Raw genomic sequence first — 21,929 nt, 5'->3', positions numbered from 1 at the left:
TTGCTTTGATTACTGCTTTGCACACTCTTGGCATTCTCTTGATGAGCTTCAAGAGGTAGTCACCTGAAATGGTTTTCACTTCACAGGTGTGCCCTGTCAGGTTTAATAAGTGGGATTTCGTGCCTTATAAATGGGGTTGGGACCATCAGTTGCGTTGTGGAGAAGTCAGGTGGATACACAGCTGATAGTCCTACTGAATAGACTGTTAGAATTTGTATTATGGCAAGAAAAAAGCAGCTAAGTAAAGAAAAACGAGTGGCCATCATTACTTTAAGAAATGAAGGTCAGTCAGTCCGAAAAATTGGGAAAACTTTGAAAGTGTCCCCCAAGTGCAGTCACAAAAACCATCAAGCGCTACAAAGAAACTGGCTCACATGCGGACCGCCCCAGGAAAGGAAGACCAAGAGTCACCTCTGCTGCGGAGGATAAGTTCATCCGAGTGACCAGCCTCAGAAATCGCAGGTTAACAGCAGCTCAGATTAGAGACCAGGTCAATGCAACACAGAGTTCTAGCAGCAGACACATCTCTAGAACAACTGTTAAGAGGAGACTGTGTGAATCAGGCCTTCATGGTAGAATATCTGCTAGGAAACCACTGCTAAGGACAAGCAACAAGCAGAAGAGACTTGTTTGGGCTAAAGAACACAAGGAATGGACATTAGACCAGTGGAAATCTGTGCTTTGGTCTGATGAGTCCAAATTTGAGATCTTTAATACCAACCACCGTGTCTTTGTGTGACGCAGAAAATGTGAACGGATGGACTCTACATGCCTGGTTCCCACCGTGAAGCATGGAGGAGGAGGTGTGATGGTGTGGGGGTGCTTTGCTGGTGACACTGTTGGGGATTTATTCAAAATTGAAGGCATACTGAACCAGCATGGCTACCACAGCATCTTGCAGCGGCATGCTATTCCATCCGGTTTGCGTTTAGTTGGACCATCGTTTATTTTTCAACAGGACAATGACCCCAAACACACCTCCAGGCTGTGTAAGGGCTATCTGACCATAAAGGAGAGTGATGGGGTGCTGCGCCAGATGACCTGCCCTCCACAGTCACCAGACCTGAACCCAATCTAGATGGTTTGGAGTGAGCTGGACCGCAGAGTGAAGGAAAAAGGGCCAACAGGTGCTAAGCATCTCTGGGAACTCCTTCAAGACTGTTGGAAGACCATTTCAGGTGACTACCTCTTGAAGCCCATCAAGAGAATGCCAAGAGTGTGCAAAGCAGTAATCAAAGCAAAAGGTGGCTACTTTGAAGAACCTAGAATATGACATATTTTCAGTTGTTTCACACTTTTTTGTTATGTATATAATTCCACATGTGTTAATTCATAGTTTTGATGCCTTCAGTTTGAATCTACAATTTTCATAGTCATGAAAATAAAGAAAACTCTTTGAATGAGGTGTGTCCAAACCTTTGGTCTGTACTGTATATAGCATCTTATGCTATATGCTTTATATGTGTCATACACAGATCCCCCCCCCCTCCACCCCCCCCAATAACAGTGTCCCTGTGTAAGTAGTGATCCCCAATACACCTGGCCCTGCTCACAGCAGTCTTCATATCTAAACTGTAGTCATGTAATCTTGCCACCTTATTCTGCTCCCGCCATGTGCACTTCATTTCTGTGACTGTCACGCATTTAAAAAAAATTGCAGCAGGGCCAGGTAGATAGCGGACTATTTGGGCAGTCTAAGCAGGACACTGGGCAGACTCTAGTCTACAGCATGATAAAGTGCACCAAAAACTGCATCACAGCTGTATGCAGTTTCACTAAAGCGCAATACTCTGTAGTAGTACTCACTCAATAAAACTACCGTAGCAGGCAGGCCATCCGGAAGCATAACGGTAAATTGGTCCCATAGGAATGTATGGCGGAATGTTCAAAACTAGAGTAGGAGTTGAAAAAGCTAGAGTGTGAGCTGAAAAATCAGGACAAGATTTCTAAACTGCCACCACTCCCTCATTTTCAAGCCCACCTACAGAAATCTTATATCAAAACATTCAGCTATCCCTGCTGCCACTAAAAATCCCAAAGGCTTAGCCGTAGTCCTGATAGTTTTCACAATATGACCATTTGTTTGCAACTCAAGCCGCCTATTGACATTCATTGAAACTCCACTCTAGCCAAATTTGAAGGGCAATTTCTAAACTGTGACTGTGCCTTCATTTTTAATATTCATAAAAATGTAGGTCTGGGTCTTGTGATTCTAACAATATATTATAAATTCTTCGCTGTAGAATTTATAATTTTTTAACTACAACCATTTGAACATGGCAACCACCAGTGAAGTGAGCAAGTTGGAGCAGTTTGTTTTTAACCCTCCTCTTATGTTAGGGTCAGAACCGACCCGTTTTCAGGTTTTGAGTGTCTATAAGTATCACATAAATTTGTTTATTGCATCAAGATTTTTTTACTTTGTCAGGAACCTCCATTTAAACAATGTAATAGAAAAAGAATCCTTTTCACTAAATTATAAAATACTGTGGTTAAAATTAATACGTTTATGGTGTTAGGGCCAATTCTGACCCAGTTATAATATAGGATTATAGGACACTAATAAGTGCCAAAACTGAAATCATAAACACTCTCTCTGCTTAGTAACACTGACAGCCAATCACCTCTCAGCCCTGGGAGCTGTAGTTAGCGAGGGGCCCATCTCTTTGCCTGCTTGTCTGCTTCTCTAAATAGAGTAAAGAAACATAGGACCAATACATTTCAGAGTTGCTGACTTGCAGAGTAATCATCTCCAATATGCAGCATGCAAGAGTGAGAAGATTTACAGGAAGCCAAATACTGGATTATATCTTGGATGAAAATGAGGCAGAGGACACAGAGCAGCATAGCGATATGGATGAGCAGGTTTCTGAGGCAGAAGATGAAGTAGAGTATCAACCAGAATACACAGACACATCTGATGAGGAGGCCACCAGTGCTGAACCTGCTGCTGTTCCTGCTGAAACATTCAAATCCAAAAGTGGTAAGATCTGTTGGAGTTCAGAACCTCCTGACTTACATGGCAGGGCAGCTGCTGCAGATGTAATCAAAATGACCCCTGGGATCACAAGGTTTGCTGTGACGAGAGTAAGTGACATCAAAACATGTTTTGAACTGTTCATGCCATTGTCACTAAAAAAAGTGATAATTGCAATTACAAACCTTGAAGGAAAAAAAGACCATGGCAACATGTGGAATGACATAAATGAGGAATGCCTAGATGCTTATATTGGTGTTCTTCTTCTCGCTGGAGGCCACTGATAGTCTTTGGGACAAGTCAAGAGGCAGATATATCTTCCCAGCAACAATGTCACTTCACACCTTTCGAATGATATCAAGAGTTTTCAGATTTGACAACAGAGATACTAGAGCAAAATCTGACAAGCTTGCTCCCATAAGGGATGTCTGGGAGAAATGGGTTCAGCTCCTTCCACTAATGTTTAACCCTGGGCCTCAGGTAACAGTAGATGAACGTTTGATCCCTTTCCGTGGAAATTGCCCCTTCCGGCAGTATATGCCCAGTAAGCCAGGCAAATATGGCATAAAAATCTGGGCAGCCTGTGATGCAAAAACAAGCTATGCATGGAACCTACAGATTTACACCGGCAAACTCGAAAGTGGCATCCCTGAGAAAAAACAAGGACAACGTGTAGTCCTTGATTTGACTACTGGACTGCGGGGTCACAATATCACGTCTTGACAATTTTTTTTACCAGCTATGACCTTGGAAAAGAACTTCTCAGGAGGAAACTCACCATGGTAGGCACAATAAAAATAAATAAACCTGAGCTGCACACTGAAATTTTGCAGGTGAAGGACAGAGCTTCACTTTCTTCAAAATTTGCTTTTACAGACACCACCACTGTTGTTTCATATTGTCCACCAAAAAAAAAAAAAAGTTATACTTATGTCCACTTTTCACAAAGATGCAGCTATGTCATCAAGAAGTGACAAAAAGCCCACAATTATCCTGGATTACAATAAAAACAAAGGAGGAGTGGACAACCTGGACAAGCTGACTGCTACCTATACTTGTCAGCGAATGACCAGGAGATGGCCGATGGCTGTGTTTTCTAACATCCTAGATGTGTCTGCATACAATGCATTTGTGTTATGGACCCACATCCACCCAGGTTGGAACACACAAAAAAATAACAAGCGGAGAATATTTCTCAAGGAGCTAGGAAGTTCCCTTGTCAAGGCACACATTGAGCAAAGGAAACGGGTGTCTCGAGATGCAATCGCTGCAGCCGTGATCAGACAGATGCAGAGTTCATCAAGCACTCCATCCACACCATCAACAACACAAAGAGAATCAGTGCCAGCATCCTCATCATCATCTAGCCTTGCCTCAACATCAACCAGCACAGCCACAGCCACAACTCCAGTGATGCCATCTGATTCTAAAAGAAAGAGGTGTCAGGTCTGCCCCAGCAATAAGGACAGAAAGACACACACATTATGCTTCCACTGTAAAAAATATATCTGCAAAGAACATGCTAAAAGTGTCAGCTTTTGCCACACATGCATCTAAAAACACCCACACAAATACATGCAAGTTCCTGCACAAAGATGCTTTGAAAGTAGTACTTGATTTCTATTGGTTTGCCTTGCTTGATTGTGTGTTGTTTGTTTGACCTTGCAAGTCTACATTTTGTATTATTACTTGCTTTTCATTGTTTATGAACTTTTATGTAAAAAAAAAAAAAAAAAGACTTTTGGCTATTTTATTGAAGTAAATATATATGGGTCAAAATTGACCCTAACACCATCAATGTTATTATAGTTAATGTTATTAAAATAAAATAAAAAATATTTTTAAAAAAAGTTAAGAGATGTGTTCAAATACTCCTCAGCAACATTCTGGTGACATAACAACCTTTTATTTACTTATAATATTCTATTGAGGTTTATTTTACCATTTTTTTTAATTTGAAAATGAGAGGTATGCTATCAAAAGAAAGGTCTAAGGGGTCACACCAAAAATATTAAAACCAATCTTTTCAAGGATAAAGAAGCCTAACAAGGTAACCAAGAGGTAAGAAACAAATTGGATGATAAATAATTGTTCAGAGAGTATTTTATGGCTGATTTAAGACACGGGTCAAAACCGACCCGTTAACATCATGGATAGTAACAGAAAGCTAACATAAGAGGAGGGTTAACCAAGCTTCTCTGCCCTTGCTGTAGAGTGTGTTGCCATGGGAACCCATGTGTGTGAGCAGCCAGCAGAGTGACAAAAGCTAGAGTGTGAGCTTTTGTCACTTTGTTTTTAATCAGCTGCTAATATTTTTATAAATGTATGCTTTAATGTAAATGTGAAGCACTTGTAACTGTGGGCAACAACATTACAATTAAATGTGCTATATAAATGAATAAAAGTTGAAATTCACCTCTCAAGCTTGCCATGTGCATTTTTTAAATTTGATCAATTGGTTAGTGTAATGTTAACTATCTTTACTCACTCTAAACACTCCACACAGTTACTCTGCCCACTCCATAAAGTTACTCTGCCCAGTCCAACCTTTCCACAGTTACTCCAGTCGCACCAACCACACAATAGTTACTCAAGCCACTCCACCCAGTTACTCCGCCCACTCCAGTTGTAGACTACTGGTGGAGGCAAGAACACTTCACACAATATCCCCAGAAATTGTAGCTTTTCTCGTTTTAATTGTTTTTGCATTTGTAAACCATCTGTCAGGCAAAGGCTCAAATGACATTGGAAACTATTTTGGTAGATTTTTGAAGTAACTTCTGAAAAAACTTGTGCACATTTGGGTGTTACATTCAGAACAGAAAAATCAATATCCATGTGTGAATTGACTTAAACATTGAGTTCAAATGGAATGCCCTTGGGTTTGTGATTCTTCCATCAATGACCTTGAATGAGTAAATACTTTGTTCAGGTAAAGGTTTTATAAAAGGTAACAATATTGAATATTCGTATTTATGTGGCAGAGAAGATCATTTATTCAGGAATCCAAATAATTACAAATGGGAACCTTTTATCACTATTTTGCACGGGTCATGGCTAAACAGAATCCACACAATGGACTTGTCACATGTTCAGCCTGAGATGCATTCAATCATTGTCAGTTTGGCTCTAGTACAAATAAAAAATGTTGCTAAGTTGGACAAGAACATGTTGACACAGATGTGACATCTGGAAAGGGCTGGTGGGTTACTCAAGGGACAGACAAGTCTACATTACAGGCTTGTTATCAACTGATGCAGAGTGATTAGTGATTCACATCGAATGAAACTCCAATCAAATCTAATCTCACACGGATATTCCAATAATGCTTTCATCATATAATCCTCTGCTCACATTCAGGTTAATAGTTTAAGATGCCATTTAAGTACCACTAGAATTTGCATATCACCGCAAAACTGCTAACTAGTCACATTCCAGAAGAATGAGAATGAGATACTCATCCATCTTCAGGCCTAACCACGTCACAAAACCAGACACAAAAGAGGTTATACCAAGAATAACGCTTATCTTCAGGGGATAAGCGTCTGATCAGTGGGAGTTCAACCCCTGGGACCTCCTCTGATCATAAGAACAGAGGTCCTATGTTCCCACATATGAATGTCGTGGTCAACAATATTTTGTGAAAATAATTGTTGTGATTTAGCTTTGGATGAAGTACAAGAACAGAAAACAGGGTAGTTTAAATAATTCTAAATGATTATGTAAAGAAATACTAAACCTACAAATAGATGACACCCAGTAATCATCTGCACTGAGTAGGAGGTTTCCTTTGTAAGGCAAAGAACTCATCAAGAAAACTGCTAAATCATAGATCATCACTGTTCTTAAAATTTCTGCGTAAACTGATCTCTGAAATCAATACAGGGCGTGAAGGAGAAGGTGAGAGCTAGAAGAACATCAAGCCCAACTTCCTTTTACAGAGCCTGGGGACAGCAGACATTGCTTAAGAGAAAGAAAACACTACCACAGCTTAAAAAATTGGCATTAATCCCTTCACTTATTTAGTCCACCAGGGAAATGGCTATTGATTGACTGGCATTTAATCTTCCACTACCACAGACCAGTAGGGGCATGAACATTATTTGCTCCAATACCCTAGACCAGCACGGAAGGCAGCTATTCATCCATGCACTACCCTATACCACAAAGGAGACAGCCATAACCAATCCCACTACCTTAAAATTCCAGCAAAATGGGCATTAACCACTTCGGCAGTCCATAGGAAAATATAAATTAGCGACTCCTCTACCCTTGACCACCAGCCATTAACCCCTTAACTATGTTAACTAAGAAGTTATTATCGCTCAGATACTCTTGACCATCAAGAAAGTAGGTATTAACCTCAACTACTGTAGATCACAAAAGCTGTTACTATTAACCACAAAGTAGAACTCCCGGAAAAATGTTTATTCTCTGACCTTCCTTGAAAGTGCTGTCATGTGACCAACACTCTGATCTCCAACTAACATAGGACAGGAAGTCAGTTACTTCTCTATTCATTCATAGGAGACTGGCATTGAGGCACCAAATGAATACATAGAGAAAGATAAGGGTATTTTTAAGTGACTGATTTGTTGTTGTCCCCTTTAATTCTGCTTAATACTCTGTGTAATAGTTTATAGGTTTCCCTTGTAAGGAAGTGGGCTAGGGATAGTACTCATCCCCCATTGTGCTGATAAGACCACATTCCTGAGTGATCTCATAGACATGCATGATGCACACTGGAGGAGGAGCTAACAGGTTAAAACTCTGCTACCCACCTTGTCTCAAGAGACTCCACCAGGCCCTCCATTCTAGGTAGGATGTATGATTGCCCTATGTACACCCTGGGGTGTCGGTCTCCATCCCATTTAGGCTAGTGATGTTTATTTACTTTTTATTATTCTGTATGTGATTTCTTTGTGTTGTCGTATATTTAATCACTTAGTAAATATATTTATTTATGTAGTCTGCGTAAGCTTATTCATTCTCAAATCTTTTGAATTCACTTTACGTTACATTAGAGAATAACATTTTTGGTGGGAGTTCTTCTTTAAGGGTATGTTTAGACTGAGTATTTTCAGTGCTGAAGAAAATAAAAACTCATTGGAATCTACAACAGGTTTTTTTGGAGCCTTTTTTCCCCCCCCCCGACACATTTTTTCACCTTTTTTAGATGGATTTGACGTGGATATTCCTGCCCAAGTCAAGGGGAATTCTGGATGCAGAATCTGCGTCAAGAATAGACAGGTTTTTTCTTTTTCCCATAGTGCAGTTTTAGAACGGTGTGAGGAAAGAAAAAGCATAGTATGCATTCACATGTTTGATTTTTTTTTTTTTTTTTTTTTTTTTTTTTTTTTTTGTATTAATTCATTATTTTATTTTCCATATATATTCACCAACCATATTACAACAAATAAATCCTAGATTCCATGGTGTGATTATTTTAAGTCATATAACTCAGATTTTTAGACACACTTATTATCAAATATTTCATGAGGTTCATATACAGAAGAAATGTTAGCATATTCCACAGCAGCATGTTTGATTTTTAATGGGGAAGATCGGCATGCGTTTGTGGCGTGTTTTATTTGGCATGGAATCCGCTCCCAAATAACTCAGTGTGAACATACTGTAAACATGTAGCAGTTTCATTAATACACTGCTCTTTTTAAATAAAAAATAGGAACAGATACAGTCACAAGGATGAAGTAAACCATCCCTTAAATTTCCGTAGGGAATGTTTCTTTAATTAAAGAATTTTAAGGTGAGTTTTTTTTCTCCCTGGTTGTGACGCTCTCCGCTGCAATTGGACAGCGCTACAGCCAGGGAGAAGGAGACACCCATTGAGAAACAGGGCACTCTCCTCCTCCCTGTACCAATGTTAAAATTAGCATACCAGGCGGGAGAATACAATGGGGGCCACAGCGGGTGAACAGAGCAGCATCCAGAAAAAATAGTAAGCGCAGTTAGATCCCTGCACTATCCCCTACGTAGCCTGATAATTAGTTTATAATGTCTGGACCCATTAAAGGTCTTCTTTAAGTATACGTTAAAAGGATGTCTCTGACGAAAGCCATACAATTGCATCCGTCACTATAGGGTTCTAGAGCAAAAAAAAAGCAACAAAAAGAAAAACGGATCCTTAATGTATATCTTTTTTTCTTTCCTGGATTATCCAGGATGGATACTACGCTTTTGCATGAGGAAATATAGAAAGGCTGAGTGGAAAGGCCAAGTGTTAAACCTGAAAAGGGCAGATGGTACCAGAGCCTTTCCTTAGGTACCTATCACTACTATATTCCTGTGTTTCTTTCATTTACCATTGGAGCTAAATACCTTATTTATTTCACATTTTACACTTGCATGACATTTTTCGCATACATCTCTGTGTTGCCTGAGATATGCATATTTAGGTTAGGGCAAATAAGGGCATATACAAAATAATGCAACATAAATGAGGAACAAATGAAATATGTACAGTATATATACACATTATATAAATCTGTTAAAACCATCTGCTTAATATCGAACAGGTCCCCCTCATGCTACCAAAATAGCTCCGACCTGTCCAGACGTGGACTCCCCAAGACTTCTGAAGGTGTCAGGCGATATCTGGCCACAAGATACTAGCAGCAGATGCGATTAGTCCTGTAAGTTTTAAAGTTAAGCCTCTATGGATCGAACTTGTTTTTCCAGCATGTTCCATTTGGATATTTAGGCAACTGGGAGGCAAAACCTTGAACTCTTCCTCAAACTATTCCAAAATCACTTTTGCAGTGTTGGAGGGAGTGTTGTACTGATGAAGGACTATTTTGAATTGCCATTGCAATAAATAAATGCATTTGGTGTAGAACAATGTTTAGAACAGGGGTCAGCATGGGCACTGTGACAGGTCAATATCTACGCAGCCCAATATGCATCAAGCTGCAATGTCTTGTGTGTTCTGGCATTTTTCGATCATAGACAGCACTACAACAGTAGCTTTTATGTGGGATCTAACTACATGGGTCACCTTTCGCTCCCCTTGTGTGTCATTAACCTTGTGCCCGTCACCAGCTGTCCTTTTTTTGATAATTTTTGGTAAATATTTGACCACTACATAGCAAGACTTGCTGTTTGAGAGGTCTTCTTTACCCAATCATCTAGTCTAAATAATTTGACCTTTGACAAAGTCACTTAGATCCTTAAGCTTGTCCAGTTTTGCAGCTTCCAACATAACTAAGAATGGAATGTTCACTTGCTGCCTCACATTTTAGACACCCTGAAAGGGTTCACAGTATTAAGATAACACCTTATTCACTTCTGGCTCATGGATGTGTATGTGTGTATACATCAGGATAGTTCAGTTTATTTCTCTCCTAAACCTTTGAGGATCATCATCCCTCACCATAAAAATAAAAAATAAAACATTTTTAGCCATCTTTACTATATTTACTTCTCCATTGCCAGCTCTATTAGCATATTGATAAATGAAATGGGGGAATTTTCATTATGAATTAATTCTTTACTGTCAATCAACACATTGTTGCTAAATAAAATGGCTGTATGGACGATCTCATTGTCAGATATCGGCTTTATCTTCATTTCTCTATTTATATAAGCTCTAGGAGCATTCGTACAGATGTAAAACCTTTCATAGACATGATTCCTTTTGGAGCCCTCCTTGGCATTCAGGGTGTCTTTCCTTATATCTGTTCATTTTAGATTAATGACAATTTTATCCAAGACATAGTCCATGAACAAGGGTGGCATTGACAGGCTGGAAGATAGTAGATATTTCTTTCGAACCACCTAAGCTTTCAGGCAGAGTTCGGCAATTAATTTCACTATAAAAAACTTAATCCTTTCAGTAATCTCATATCAAAGAAAATCACAAAAGACTGAAGATATTGTGACAATGGGGTGGAGAAGAGATTTGTGATAATAGGCTAAATCCTTACCTCAATTCTGCCAGTGTCAGGCTGGAATCCACGGGCAGGATCTTCAGTAGTGACTCTACACTGTATGGCGCAGCCATTGATTCGGATATTTTCCTGCTTCAGGCCAAGCTCAGGCAAGCTTTTTCCCTCTGCAATGTGGATCTGAGCATGAACCAAGTCAACGCTACAAAAAAACACAGAAACATTACTTGATGGGCCCGTTTACTCTATACTGTTAAAAACCTGATAAATATAGAGAACCTTAACAGAGATCTCATTTAACTAAGCAATCAGATAACGAGATCAGGTCATGATTAAGTATTCAGCAATCCGTAACGCGTAGACCTGATTTTGGTGCTCCTGAATTAGCATATAGATTATGAATATTTAGGTTACATGCACACGAATGTTGTTTGTTTCCGTGTCCGTTCCTTTATATTTTTTTGCGGATAGGATGCGAACCCATTCATTTCGATTTTCACTGTGTGGTGTCCGTATCGTTATGTCCGTTCTGCAGCCCCGCAAAAAAAAAAAAAAAATAGAACATGTCCTAATCTTGTCCGTCTTAGGCATTGTTACAATGGATCCGCAAAAAAACAAAAAAAACGGATGGCATAAGGATGTCTTTTTTTTTGGGGCGGATCCGCAATTTGTACTCATTTCAAGCTAAAAATATTTCTTGTCATTGGTCTTTCTTAAACTTATGGCATCTTATTTTCTGTACAGAGCTGACATGCTCTAGTAGCATCCTTTGCATTTTCTGTCTTTTCCGTCAGACCAGGGGCAGATAGGCTCCTTATCTCCGCTCTCTGGCCTTTTATAAACACTCATTATCGCTAAGTTCTTATCTTACTGATAAGAATGTGGCTTAATTAAGTGTTTAGAACCTGTCAGTAGTTTACAGTTAAGGGTTATTAGAATGACCAGCACAAAGTGAAAATAATAGTCACAAAGCTATTATAAAAAAATAAAAACAAACTATTAACCCTTTGTGACAGAACAGCTCAATATTTTTTTCAATAAAGGCCAATTGAAAAAGAATTTTTAACCAAAAATGAGTAACATGCAATCATAAAGAAAATTGCCTCCAAAGGTGTACATAGCCTTTAAATAAAACTATACTTTTATTTCATCAAGAATCTTTATTCGGTGCTGGACATTGCTCGCCTTGTGATGTTCTATTGCTTTCCCAAGCGCCCAAGCACAGTTTGGAGACAGGTGGTGGGCTGATCTTTGCATTGTTTTTTTACACCATCAGACTCATATTGCTTGGACGTGCTGGTCTTTGTTGTTTGCACTGTACATTTAAGGGAGTGGCTGCTTCCATTTGGACTGCCCATCTGTCCAAGGCTTTTAAACTAGAGCATAGCTGGATCCTACACTGCCCTGAAATGTATAGGCCTAGGCCCAGGAGAGGTAAATCTGATAGTGGCTACTATCATGGAGGAGATTAAAGGAATTCTCTAGAAATTAAGAAAATGAAAATACTTAAATATTACTTTATTATATATTCCCAAATACCTTTCATAAGTTATAATGACTAGTTTTGTCTAGGGAGCAATTATCAGGAGAAATTGCAGCTGTCCTATTAGTACACACAAAACCTGTCCTAATCACACAGCAGGACAAATTACTTCATTACACTGAGCTAAAGAGCTGCCTCAGCCTCCTCTCCTACTTGTCAGGGATTATGATCCTAAATACAGCTGAAGACCTTCAGTTGAATCTCTGTGGCAATGGAGTTAATGAAGAGACATGAAGTACAGAGAGGATGGACTGGACAAACTATGGTAATGTGGGGCTGCTCATTAGCCACATCCCCACCCTCCTCTCTGTACCTCATGAACTCTATTCCCACAGAGATTAAGCTGAAGATCTTATCTGTATTCAGGATCATAATCCCTGACAAGTCGAGCAGAGAGGAGGATGAGGCAGCTCTTTAGCTCAGTGTTCTGAAGTAACTTGTCCTCCTGTGTGATTAGGACAGGTTTTGTGTGTACTAGTAGGACGACTTATAACGAATGAAGGTATTTGGGAATATATTTATAATAAAGTAATATTTAAGTATTTTCCATAAGTTTATTTTCGCCATTCCCAGAGAACCTATTTAACTGCCATTGATATAGCACACTAGTATATCACATACAGGTACTATGAAGATGTAAGCTTTGATGGCAACGGGAATCAGAAAATGACAAGCGAAAGACAAAAGACTATGTGTACCTATACCCAGTTAATGACCACCCATTCTTCCAGAACATTGAGAGTTAATTCCAGGTATTATTCCTCACAGTACTCAAGTGACTACCACAGGTATGCGTTACATCAGACTATGCACGATCCTATCAGCTGCTAATAGTTTCAACGATACAATTGAGTTTAATGGAGCTGAGCATGTTGCTTCCATAAGGCACTTAAAAACCCTTGCTCATGTGATACGCTGCTATATTAGCAATGTAAGGGTTAAAAGAAAGGAGCAATACTTTAAAATTACATAGGAAGCAAGAAAGTGTGCATACAATTTAAAGATGGACACCCTCATGCCAACAGCCATTATCTCTGCCACAGCAGGCATAGGCCCTGAGGGAGACATCAGATGAAGGTTGATAGCTTTGTAATCATGACAAAAACTCAATGGGGTGGAAGGAGAGAGGCCTACAGAACAGGGTCTGAAGGAAGGAGGCCTCAATTATAGTGTCAACGCGTCATCTGCTTATAACACTAAAGTGCTTTTCCTAACAGCAATGTAGTTTACTGGAAGAGACATCTCACAACACATTCATAAGCCATGAGACAGTGCGCACATTATCTGCATAATGTAAAAGTATGGTGAGAAGACCGTGTCACGGCAGTGTGAGGAAAGAATGCGGGTGCCAAAGTTCTAATTAGCAGATCATTTGGCTAAAGTTTCATTTCTAACATTTAATGTGAATGGCCAGCATAGCTGAATGTGATCAAATGCGTCACAAAAATATTTCCACCAGCATGAGGGAGCTTAAATCCAAAAAACTGAGCATGTGGGATCTTAAATCCCAAAAACTGTTCTATTTGATGTATAAAGAAAGGTGTTGTACGGGAATAGGCATATTATGCACAACCGTTCACACTTCACTGTGTGTATATATACAACCCTGCCTCATATATCATCACACTGGATGGAGACGTGTGAACAAGTAACAGCAATTCTATCTTTAACCTGTTAATGGCATGATGTTAGACCCCCCCCCCCCCCCTCCCGCAGAGCTCCTACACTATCACGTCTTTCCAGACATGATTAGAAGACACCCTATATCATTAACATAAGCAGGTACCATGAAGGGTAGTTTTACATGGCTAGATGCCAGGACCTAAACGAGCACCGATGGACTATGTATCACACTTCATGAAGATTGATGGATTCAGAATTGATGTTTGAATGAACTTTCGTTCCCTTAATCAATGGCCCACATAAAAGGGCCATTAGTCCGGTAGTGCCAAATGACAATATCCAAAAGGACCCAGCCAGCCGCCCCTGTAATCAGAAGTGGCCCCGGACTTAGGGGACTAAAGGAAGATGGCAGGTGGCATGGGCAATCTTAGACGCACATTGTTATCTTCAGGAGCAAGTTTGGGCCATAAAAATAAAGAAATGTGTCCCAACCATGAGGATATAGTTACAGCTGAAGCAAGACTGAAACCCAGTCCCATGTAGCACAGCTTGTGTGACAGGCATCTCTATGAAATACAAAGCTGCTATGACTTTGTAGATATGCCTAGACACGCCACGTTAGTCTATCACCAAGTTCTGCACAGTGAGAGCTTGAAGTATCCGAGAACTAGAAATCTCTAAGCAATACCCAAGAGAATCCAGTAGCCATGAGCGTACATTTCTGTGGCTTTCCAGCAGGGAATAATAGCCTGGGGCCATACTGCCATCTGAAGTCTTGCACTTAAATGCATTACTTCTTGGAAACCTCCAAACTGATCATTCGGAGAAACGATGGGAAGTTGTTCACGCTAGAGACAGAACTCCTCTGTGTTCTTTTCCCATCATCATAGAATTGGTGTGCTTGTTGAATCCTTGTTGGCTCCATCTTGATTCTGATTATAAAGGTTAATCCTTCTTTTGATGGTTTTCTGGGTAGTTCCATAGCTCCAGCCTGTGCTGGATACATTTGCTCAAGAAATAAATGAGAATTTCAGTGGAATGTTTCCTATAACTAGTGTAGTGCTTGCAAGCTACCACCAGCGACCTCCCTACCAAACTGCACAGACACATAGTTCACCTCAATAAACACTGTTTGTTGATCTGAGATCCAATTCCCAATTTATGACACTTTTACTTAAAATGCAAATTAGGGCTTTGGTACAATAAGCGCATCAGCATTGCTCTTGTTGCACCTAAGGCCTTTTTCACACTGGTGTTAATGGTTCTGGCCTGTCGGATCCGTAACTACCGTGTGCAGCCATATGCTGCCGTTAGTCTGTCCGGCCCCAAATATGCACGCAGCGGTTTTTGTCTGGCCGTGCTGTGGCCAGATCATAGTGAATGGGGTCGGATGGACTAATAGCTGCATAGTTAAGGATTCGGCAGGCTTTTCCCCTGCTGGAACCATTAACGCCAATGTGAAACAGTCCTAAGGTCCACTCATTTCTGTGGCCTGGCCAGACAGTGGAAAATCAGCCAGGGAGGGGCTGGCCACAGAAATGAGCGGAGTGTGGGTGCAACAAGTGCAACTGTAACTCCCGCATTGCACCAAATGCCTAATCTGCATATTAAGTAGCAGTATCATAATTCAAGAACGAAGCATCATATCAACAAAACAAAAACAGTGTTTTAAATAGGTGCAACTTCAATTTATCTATGCAAACAGTTGGATAGAGAGGTCACTGGTGACAGGTTTCCTTTAATTGGTTCCAGGATGGTGACTATAAGTTGAGAAAATCATTACTTGAGACCATAACTAATCATTGGTTCTGATATCCACAAAATGACAAATAAAGCTTTACATATAGAAGAAGCTTCGGGAGGCTGTATATTGAGTACAGGACCTTCTTCAGTGCCTTGTATAGCGCACACACAGGTACCAGAAAAAAAAGAATTTAACCGACCTCACTTGGTGTACAACTGGAGCTACTCATCCTAGTACAGGTGGTACAGAACATGTAGTACTGCATCATACTGGTGAGAGGCGCTACTAGGGAGCCAATCAGTGCATGTACTGCAGGAGGTCTACGCGAAATGGTCATGTTGATTGGCTGGATCTTCTGCCCAATCACATGCAGAATGGCAGTAAGCTGAATGTGATTTCAAGTTACAACAGCCCAGGAATGATAAATACATGCTGGAAATATTGTAACCTGATGTCGTAACCTGACGGACCACTGTAACATATTTGGCAACAACCAATGTGACAAATAACTGAGGAATCCAAAAAAGGGGGAAAAAAAAAAACCCCACAAAACTTTGTGACGGTAAGGTGGCAGTCCTGAAATCGTAAAACAGGAAATCTTCTACTTCCAAAATTCATCTCAAGCTGTATGTCAAAGTGAAACATAAAAACAGCCGCATAGTGCCTGAGCCGGATTGAAAACTTCTACGCTGAATAAATCTAATGCACATAGGGATATGAGTGAATGGATGACGAGCGATGAAATGTCAGCACCTGAGACGTGGGCTTGTTCGGGGGAGTAAATTGACTTTCTAAGTGATTTCATCTGGTAAAACAGTTGAATATTTAGTCATGTTTAAATCAAATACCAAATGATCTCAACCTAAATGTCAGTGATCACGAGAAATGCTGAGAGTTGGGGAGACTTCACATGTAGCCGATTTTGTTGCAGAAATTTTCTGCGACTAAAAATCAGTTTCATCCATCAGAATATTGCAGAAATCCACATGCTTGTTGCCAAAGCAGTCCCATTCAGAAGAACCAAACTGGTTTTCAACACAAACAGTCATGTGTGAAGGCCTCCTTAGACCGGGTGAAGCCGCAGTTACCATTTTATGATGGTGGTTTTATCTGCTAAAAACACAATGCAGCGGTAAAACTGGACAGAGTGCTTTTCTCACAGACCCCAATGCATTAGTACTGGGGTCTATGAGCCTCACCGTACACTACATTCCTATGGAGCCCTGCCATAGGCAGGAAGTCCATAGGAGTCTATGTGCGGCAGTTTCTTAACATTCAGGAGTACAGATTCTGCCGCACACACAATCCAGGTACCCTGGTCCTCTGGTCCTCGCTAGGGGGAGTTGGTACATACCCGGAAGCTTCTGTTTTTTTTTTCATTCCCAGATGCAGTGGTTACCTTTGACCACAGCAACTAAGGAGCTAAATGTCCATGATCGGCATTACTGACGGTTGCAGCCCGGGTGTCTGCTGTATGAAACTGGAGCGGGCACCATCTTTAAAGACCCGACGTGAGGTCATAGTATGTCACATGATGGGAAAGGATTAAATTGCCATCCAAACAGCCACCATATCTCATCACCTGATGACCCGAAAACTGCACTTTGGACTTACTACTTCTGGATGTGCCAGAAGTTATATTCTGTAAAGAGAGACTGTTAGAATTTTATGTCTGGCCTAATTCTTCGCACCCCTTTATTGTGAGCCAAAACCAGATTTGGGTCAAAAAACAATAGAACAGATGCAAATCTTTCCATTATACTGTATCTCTGAACAAGGCTTCACTGGTTTTTGTTGACAATAACAGATGGAAAAAACTGACAAAATAACTGAACTCAGCCTAACCTGCACAGAGATTTCGTTGAAGATTTGTACCCCTCCCATGTTTGTGATCCATTCACAGTTTTAGCTTCCAAATGATGCAAAATGATGATCAAAAGGCAAGACTGAATGAGGGTTGGGTAATAGCTGATTAATGCCATTGTGTAAATCATCTGGCGAGCACTGTGTCCTCCTTTATGTTTACCAGGCACAGCCAGTGCCACTGAAAAACACATTTATGGGCTCACCTCATCACTAAACAGATAAATGTGACGTCCAAGGTGCACATTATTCTGAACCTTTAAAATCCAATAAACACATAAGTATAAATCTATTGTGGACGAGACGTAAAGTAGGGAACAGCGCAGCCCTAAACTCCACCTTCACCACTGTCCCTATACTGGTTAAGTGCACAGGGCCTAAACTAGAGGGGAAAGAGAAGTCAGACAAACCAGGACGGAACCAGGGAATAAATATCATAACCAGAATGCGAAACAAAGTCGAAGTACAATACCAAACAGGGTCAATACCAGGAGGTCATGTCAGGAGGACAGTGGCACTCTAGATTGCAGTCTAATCAATTACTTGTATTACATTTTACATTCCAAAAAATGTTTTCTTGGTTTAAAAAATATACATGACTACTATTTGCTCATGTCAAAAACACAGCACACAAACAGATTAAAAATCATAGGCAAATTAAAAGTAAAATAAAAATATAGGTGAATTAAAAATTGAGGCACTAAGACACTGGGGTCCAGATGGCCGCTATTCGCAGGGCCCTTGCGTCTTACTGCTAAGCACAAAACCCCTGTTTATGTAAGCTACGTTTTTGATTTAGGCAAATAGTATGTCATATATATTTTTTAAACCATAGGAAATTTTATCTGGAATGTGAAATGGAATAAAAGTCTAGATAGCCACTACAGATTTACCGAGCTAGTCCCATGATTTTAGTAGTGACTCTCCCTGGTATTACAACAAAGAGCCGCGCAGTCCCATTCAAATCAATAGAACTGAGCAGCAATACCAGCCACTGCTAAGAGTAAGACGCTGTGCCTTGTGAGCAATGACGGGGCTGTGGTGCTCGGGGGATCAGCGAGCACTTGATTCAAGACGTGCCTTTACTTACCACAAGAAAAAAATAAAAGACCATCTCACAGAGGCTTTGATTTTACCTCCTTCTGGATCAATGCTGCATAAAAGCTTGACAGACTATTTTGCTCTTATATTTTACATTTCCAGTTTATAGTTTTTAGACAAAGCTTCCATGAATTGGAATGGCATCACGTGAACACACCTGGCCCCTTTCCTGTGAAACAGTTTGGCACATCTCGAGACTGCTCTGTGAAGTCTCGGCTACTCAGATGAAAAATTGCCTGCTGCTGTTTTCATTAACTTCAATTGAGATGCTAATTGTGTTGAACCTACTGCATGTGAAAGGCCCATTTCTGATGCTACGACTGCAGGCAGAACATCATGGAACCTAAATGAGGAAATTCCTGCTAAATTCAAGCCAGCATGGGAATGAGACATATGCACTACAAATACATGAAGCCTGTAATGCATTCATATGTTATAGCCGAGGACGGGTTTCTTTTGGCTGGGTTTCAGATTTTCTGGTACAGTTTTTGAAGCCAAATCTGGTGTAGATCATAAAGGAATCTACTCCTGGATTTCGCTCCAAAACTGCATAAACGTATAAACCCAGCCTTAGATTACGGCCATATGGTCAGGTTACCTGATGCCATTTTGGAAGCCAAAAACAGGAGTGAATTCAAAACAGAGGTAATATATGTCCTTTATACTTTATTTCCTTTTATAATCTTCTCCTAATTTTGGCTTCCAATACTGAATTTGGACCTTGTGGCTATAAACTTAGGCCTTCTCCACACACCAGTGAGTTCCATTAATGATTGCAAGCAAAAATCATGAGTGGGGGGTTATACGGTATGTGACGGATACCACGCTTCATGCCCACTTGGCGTCACCTACGTCAAGATCACGAGACGCGGTATGGTCACTGGTTACCAAAGCGCGACGTTACGCCCTCCAGAGGAGCAGGTAAGGTCAGCTTGGTACAGTTTACACAGACACCTCCTGTCCACGCGGGCACAGAGAGGCAACGAGATGAGAGCCTTTTCACTGCCGCTGTGAAAAAGCGCCTTCTCAGCCCGGGTATACTGCCACCAGCTTCTCGTTTGATATAAGCCCGGTCCGCTAACGGGATTATATAGGGTAAGAATCCAACCCGCGGTAGCTTATAACTAGGCCAAAACACGGACGTGGGGATTCGTGATCGAAATCCAAGACAGCACAAGATGAAATTATATATTTAATCGCCTTAAGGGCGCACTAGATATAACACAATATACATAGAAAATATATACAGTGGTCTGAGGTTACAAATACAGGTGATATAGGTACAACATTGTTAAGCAGAGCAAAAGTCAGTTACTGGGTAAGATAAAAGTTCCTTTGGGTTATAATAGTGGAATAGTCCTTGGGTGCAGTCATGTGGGGGCAGTGATGTCAGCTGGTTCCCAGTCTCTCCAAACACATGGGCACGATGTGACCCCGTTAAGAAAAGACGCCGCCCGCTGGCTTGCATGGGCTTATGACCTGTAGCTAGCCGCTCCCCTTCCCGCCTATGGGTAGGGTCTACCCCTCCTTCTCTGGTGCTGGCAGCAAATGACCCATAAAACCCCTTAGGGCTCATGGCCCCAGACCAGAATGTCGCAGGAAGATGATTCCGGGCCTAATTGATCCGCCTGGGCTCCAGCTACAACAAGAGTCCAAACATGGTGCCGCTATGTGGTTTCTGTGGAGAGAGATGTATATCTCCCCTCCCGGGCATCCAAGCCTCAAGCCAGGGCCACGTTGAAGTTTGGCTTTGCCCCAGGATTGCAAAAAGATAACCGAATTATGCCTGGGATGGACGGACGGTTCATAATTCCTTATAAAATGTAGGTGCCAACATGTCTGGGAGGTATAATTGATCCTGGGCAAGGGCTTAGACCTCCTGCTGGGGGGTTTCCTGCAGGATTAGCTTGACTCCAAACTGGCTGGTTGAGGTGTGATGTTATCCATGGGGGGGGGGGGAGAAATTATTTTGCATGTACACTGACTGTGTATATGCCAAAAGGTGAATCACGTGACAATCAGGGCTGCCAATAAATGATGAACCATATTCCTCACAACGGGGACAAGGTATAATGTAAAAATTTGCACATGTTCCCTGTTGTAGACCCGCACACGGTTTTGAATCACAATCACTGATAGACATCCCTGACCAAACACTGACCTGAAAGAGGCCGTATAACATATCAAGAGACAGGTAAAGCCAAAAATATTTTCTACTAGATACACATGCTTTTGTTTATTTTCGACTAATGCTTTATTCACACAGTCAGTGTTGAGTCAGTGATTTCCATCTGAGCCCAAACCAGGTGCTGCTCTAAACATAGAACAGGTGCCGATCTTTCCCCTAGACCTTATCTTTGTGGAGGCTCCAGTCCTGGTTTTGGCTCACAATCACTGATGGAAATCACTGACCACAACACTGACGTGTGAAAAAAGAATAAGGACCCAAAACCAGTAGTGGGTCCAAGTCATAGAAGAGTGATAAATCTTGGCAATATACTTTTTCTCTGTAGGTTCCACTCCTGGTTTTGGCTTATAAATACAGATTACATTTACTGACTATAAAGCAAGGCTTTTAATTAGCTCTTCCCCTTTAATGTCAAGAAGTTATTTAGTAATGTCTATACCTGGCCACGGCTCTGCAGTATGAGGTAACGGTATATGTGTACTAATCTTTAGGTGGGGCTTGGAGGGGCCAGGAGAGTAGAAAACAATACGTTTTGGAACAGAGAGCTCAGCTCCATTGAAGACATCATGGTAAGATGTCTTGCTACCATCGACTCGCTTTGTATCATATGGCTATTAGCCGACTGCCATGTTGGGCACTGGTGGATAGAGTCTGCCCATTTATTAATGACTCTGGGTGACTGTTATTTTACTTAATCTTTCTATATATATTTTTATCACAGTTTAGTATGTCATGTTAAATCTATTTTCCCCCAAACTTTTGATCTCATGATAATATGTTTGGTACCAGAAGTGGGGGTTGGGCACAATAATACGCTTATTGTTTATAAGATGATACAAAATGTTGATATCGTCTAGTTGTCTATAAATGGGTCCCTCGGCATCCATTAGACAAGGGAAAGGTGACAGTAAAGCTGTCATATCGGATCTCTAGAAGTGGCTGAATATATATCCATAGAGATCATTGACACAGTCTAATAAAATGCA

The 21,929-nt window shown here is 40.8% G+C and overlaps 1 protein-coding gene across 3 annotated transcripts in view; it reads right to left on the bottom strand.

The window, feature by feature from the left end:
* The window catches only part of PC (pyruvate carboxylase), a 405,325-nt gene that overhangs the window by 156,628 nt on the left and 226,768 nt on the right, over window positions 1–21,929 (bottom strand). For all 3 annotated transcript variants that reach the window (XM_044270882.1, XM_044270881.1, XM_044270880.1), the window contains exon 9: window positions 10,921–11,083. In XM_044270882.1, coding sequence (XP_044126817.1) covers window positions 10,921–11,083 — 163 coding nt within the window. The remainder of the gene's footprint in view (window positions 1–10,920; window positions 11,084–21,929) is intronic.

The sequence above is a fragment of the Bufo gargarizans genome, chromosome 10 (assembly GCF_014858855.1).
Source record: "Bufo gargarizans isolate SCDJY-AF-19 chromosome 10, ASM1485885v1, whole genome shotgun sequence".
NCBI classification, from domain to species: Eukaryota; Metazoa; Chordata; class Amphibia; order Anura; family Bufonidae; genus Bufo; species Bufo gargarizans.
The sequence above is the reverse complement of the archived record's forward strand: the minus strand, read 5'-3'. Positions and strand labels throughout refer to the sequence as shown.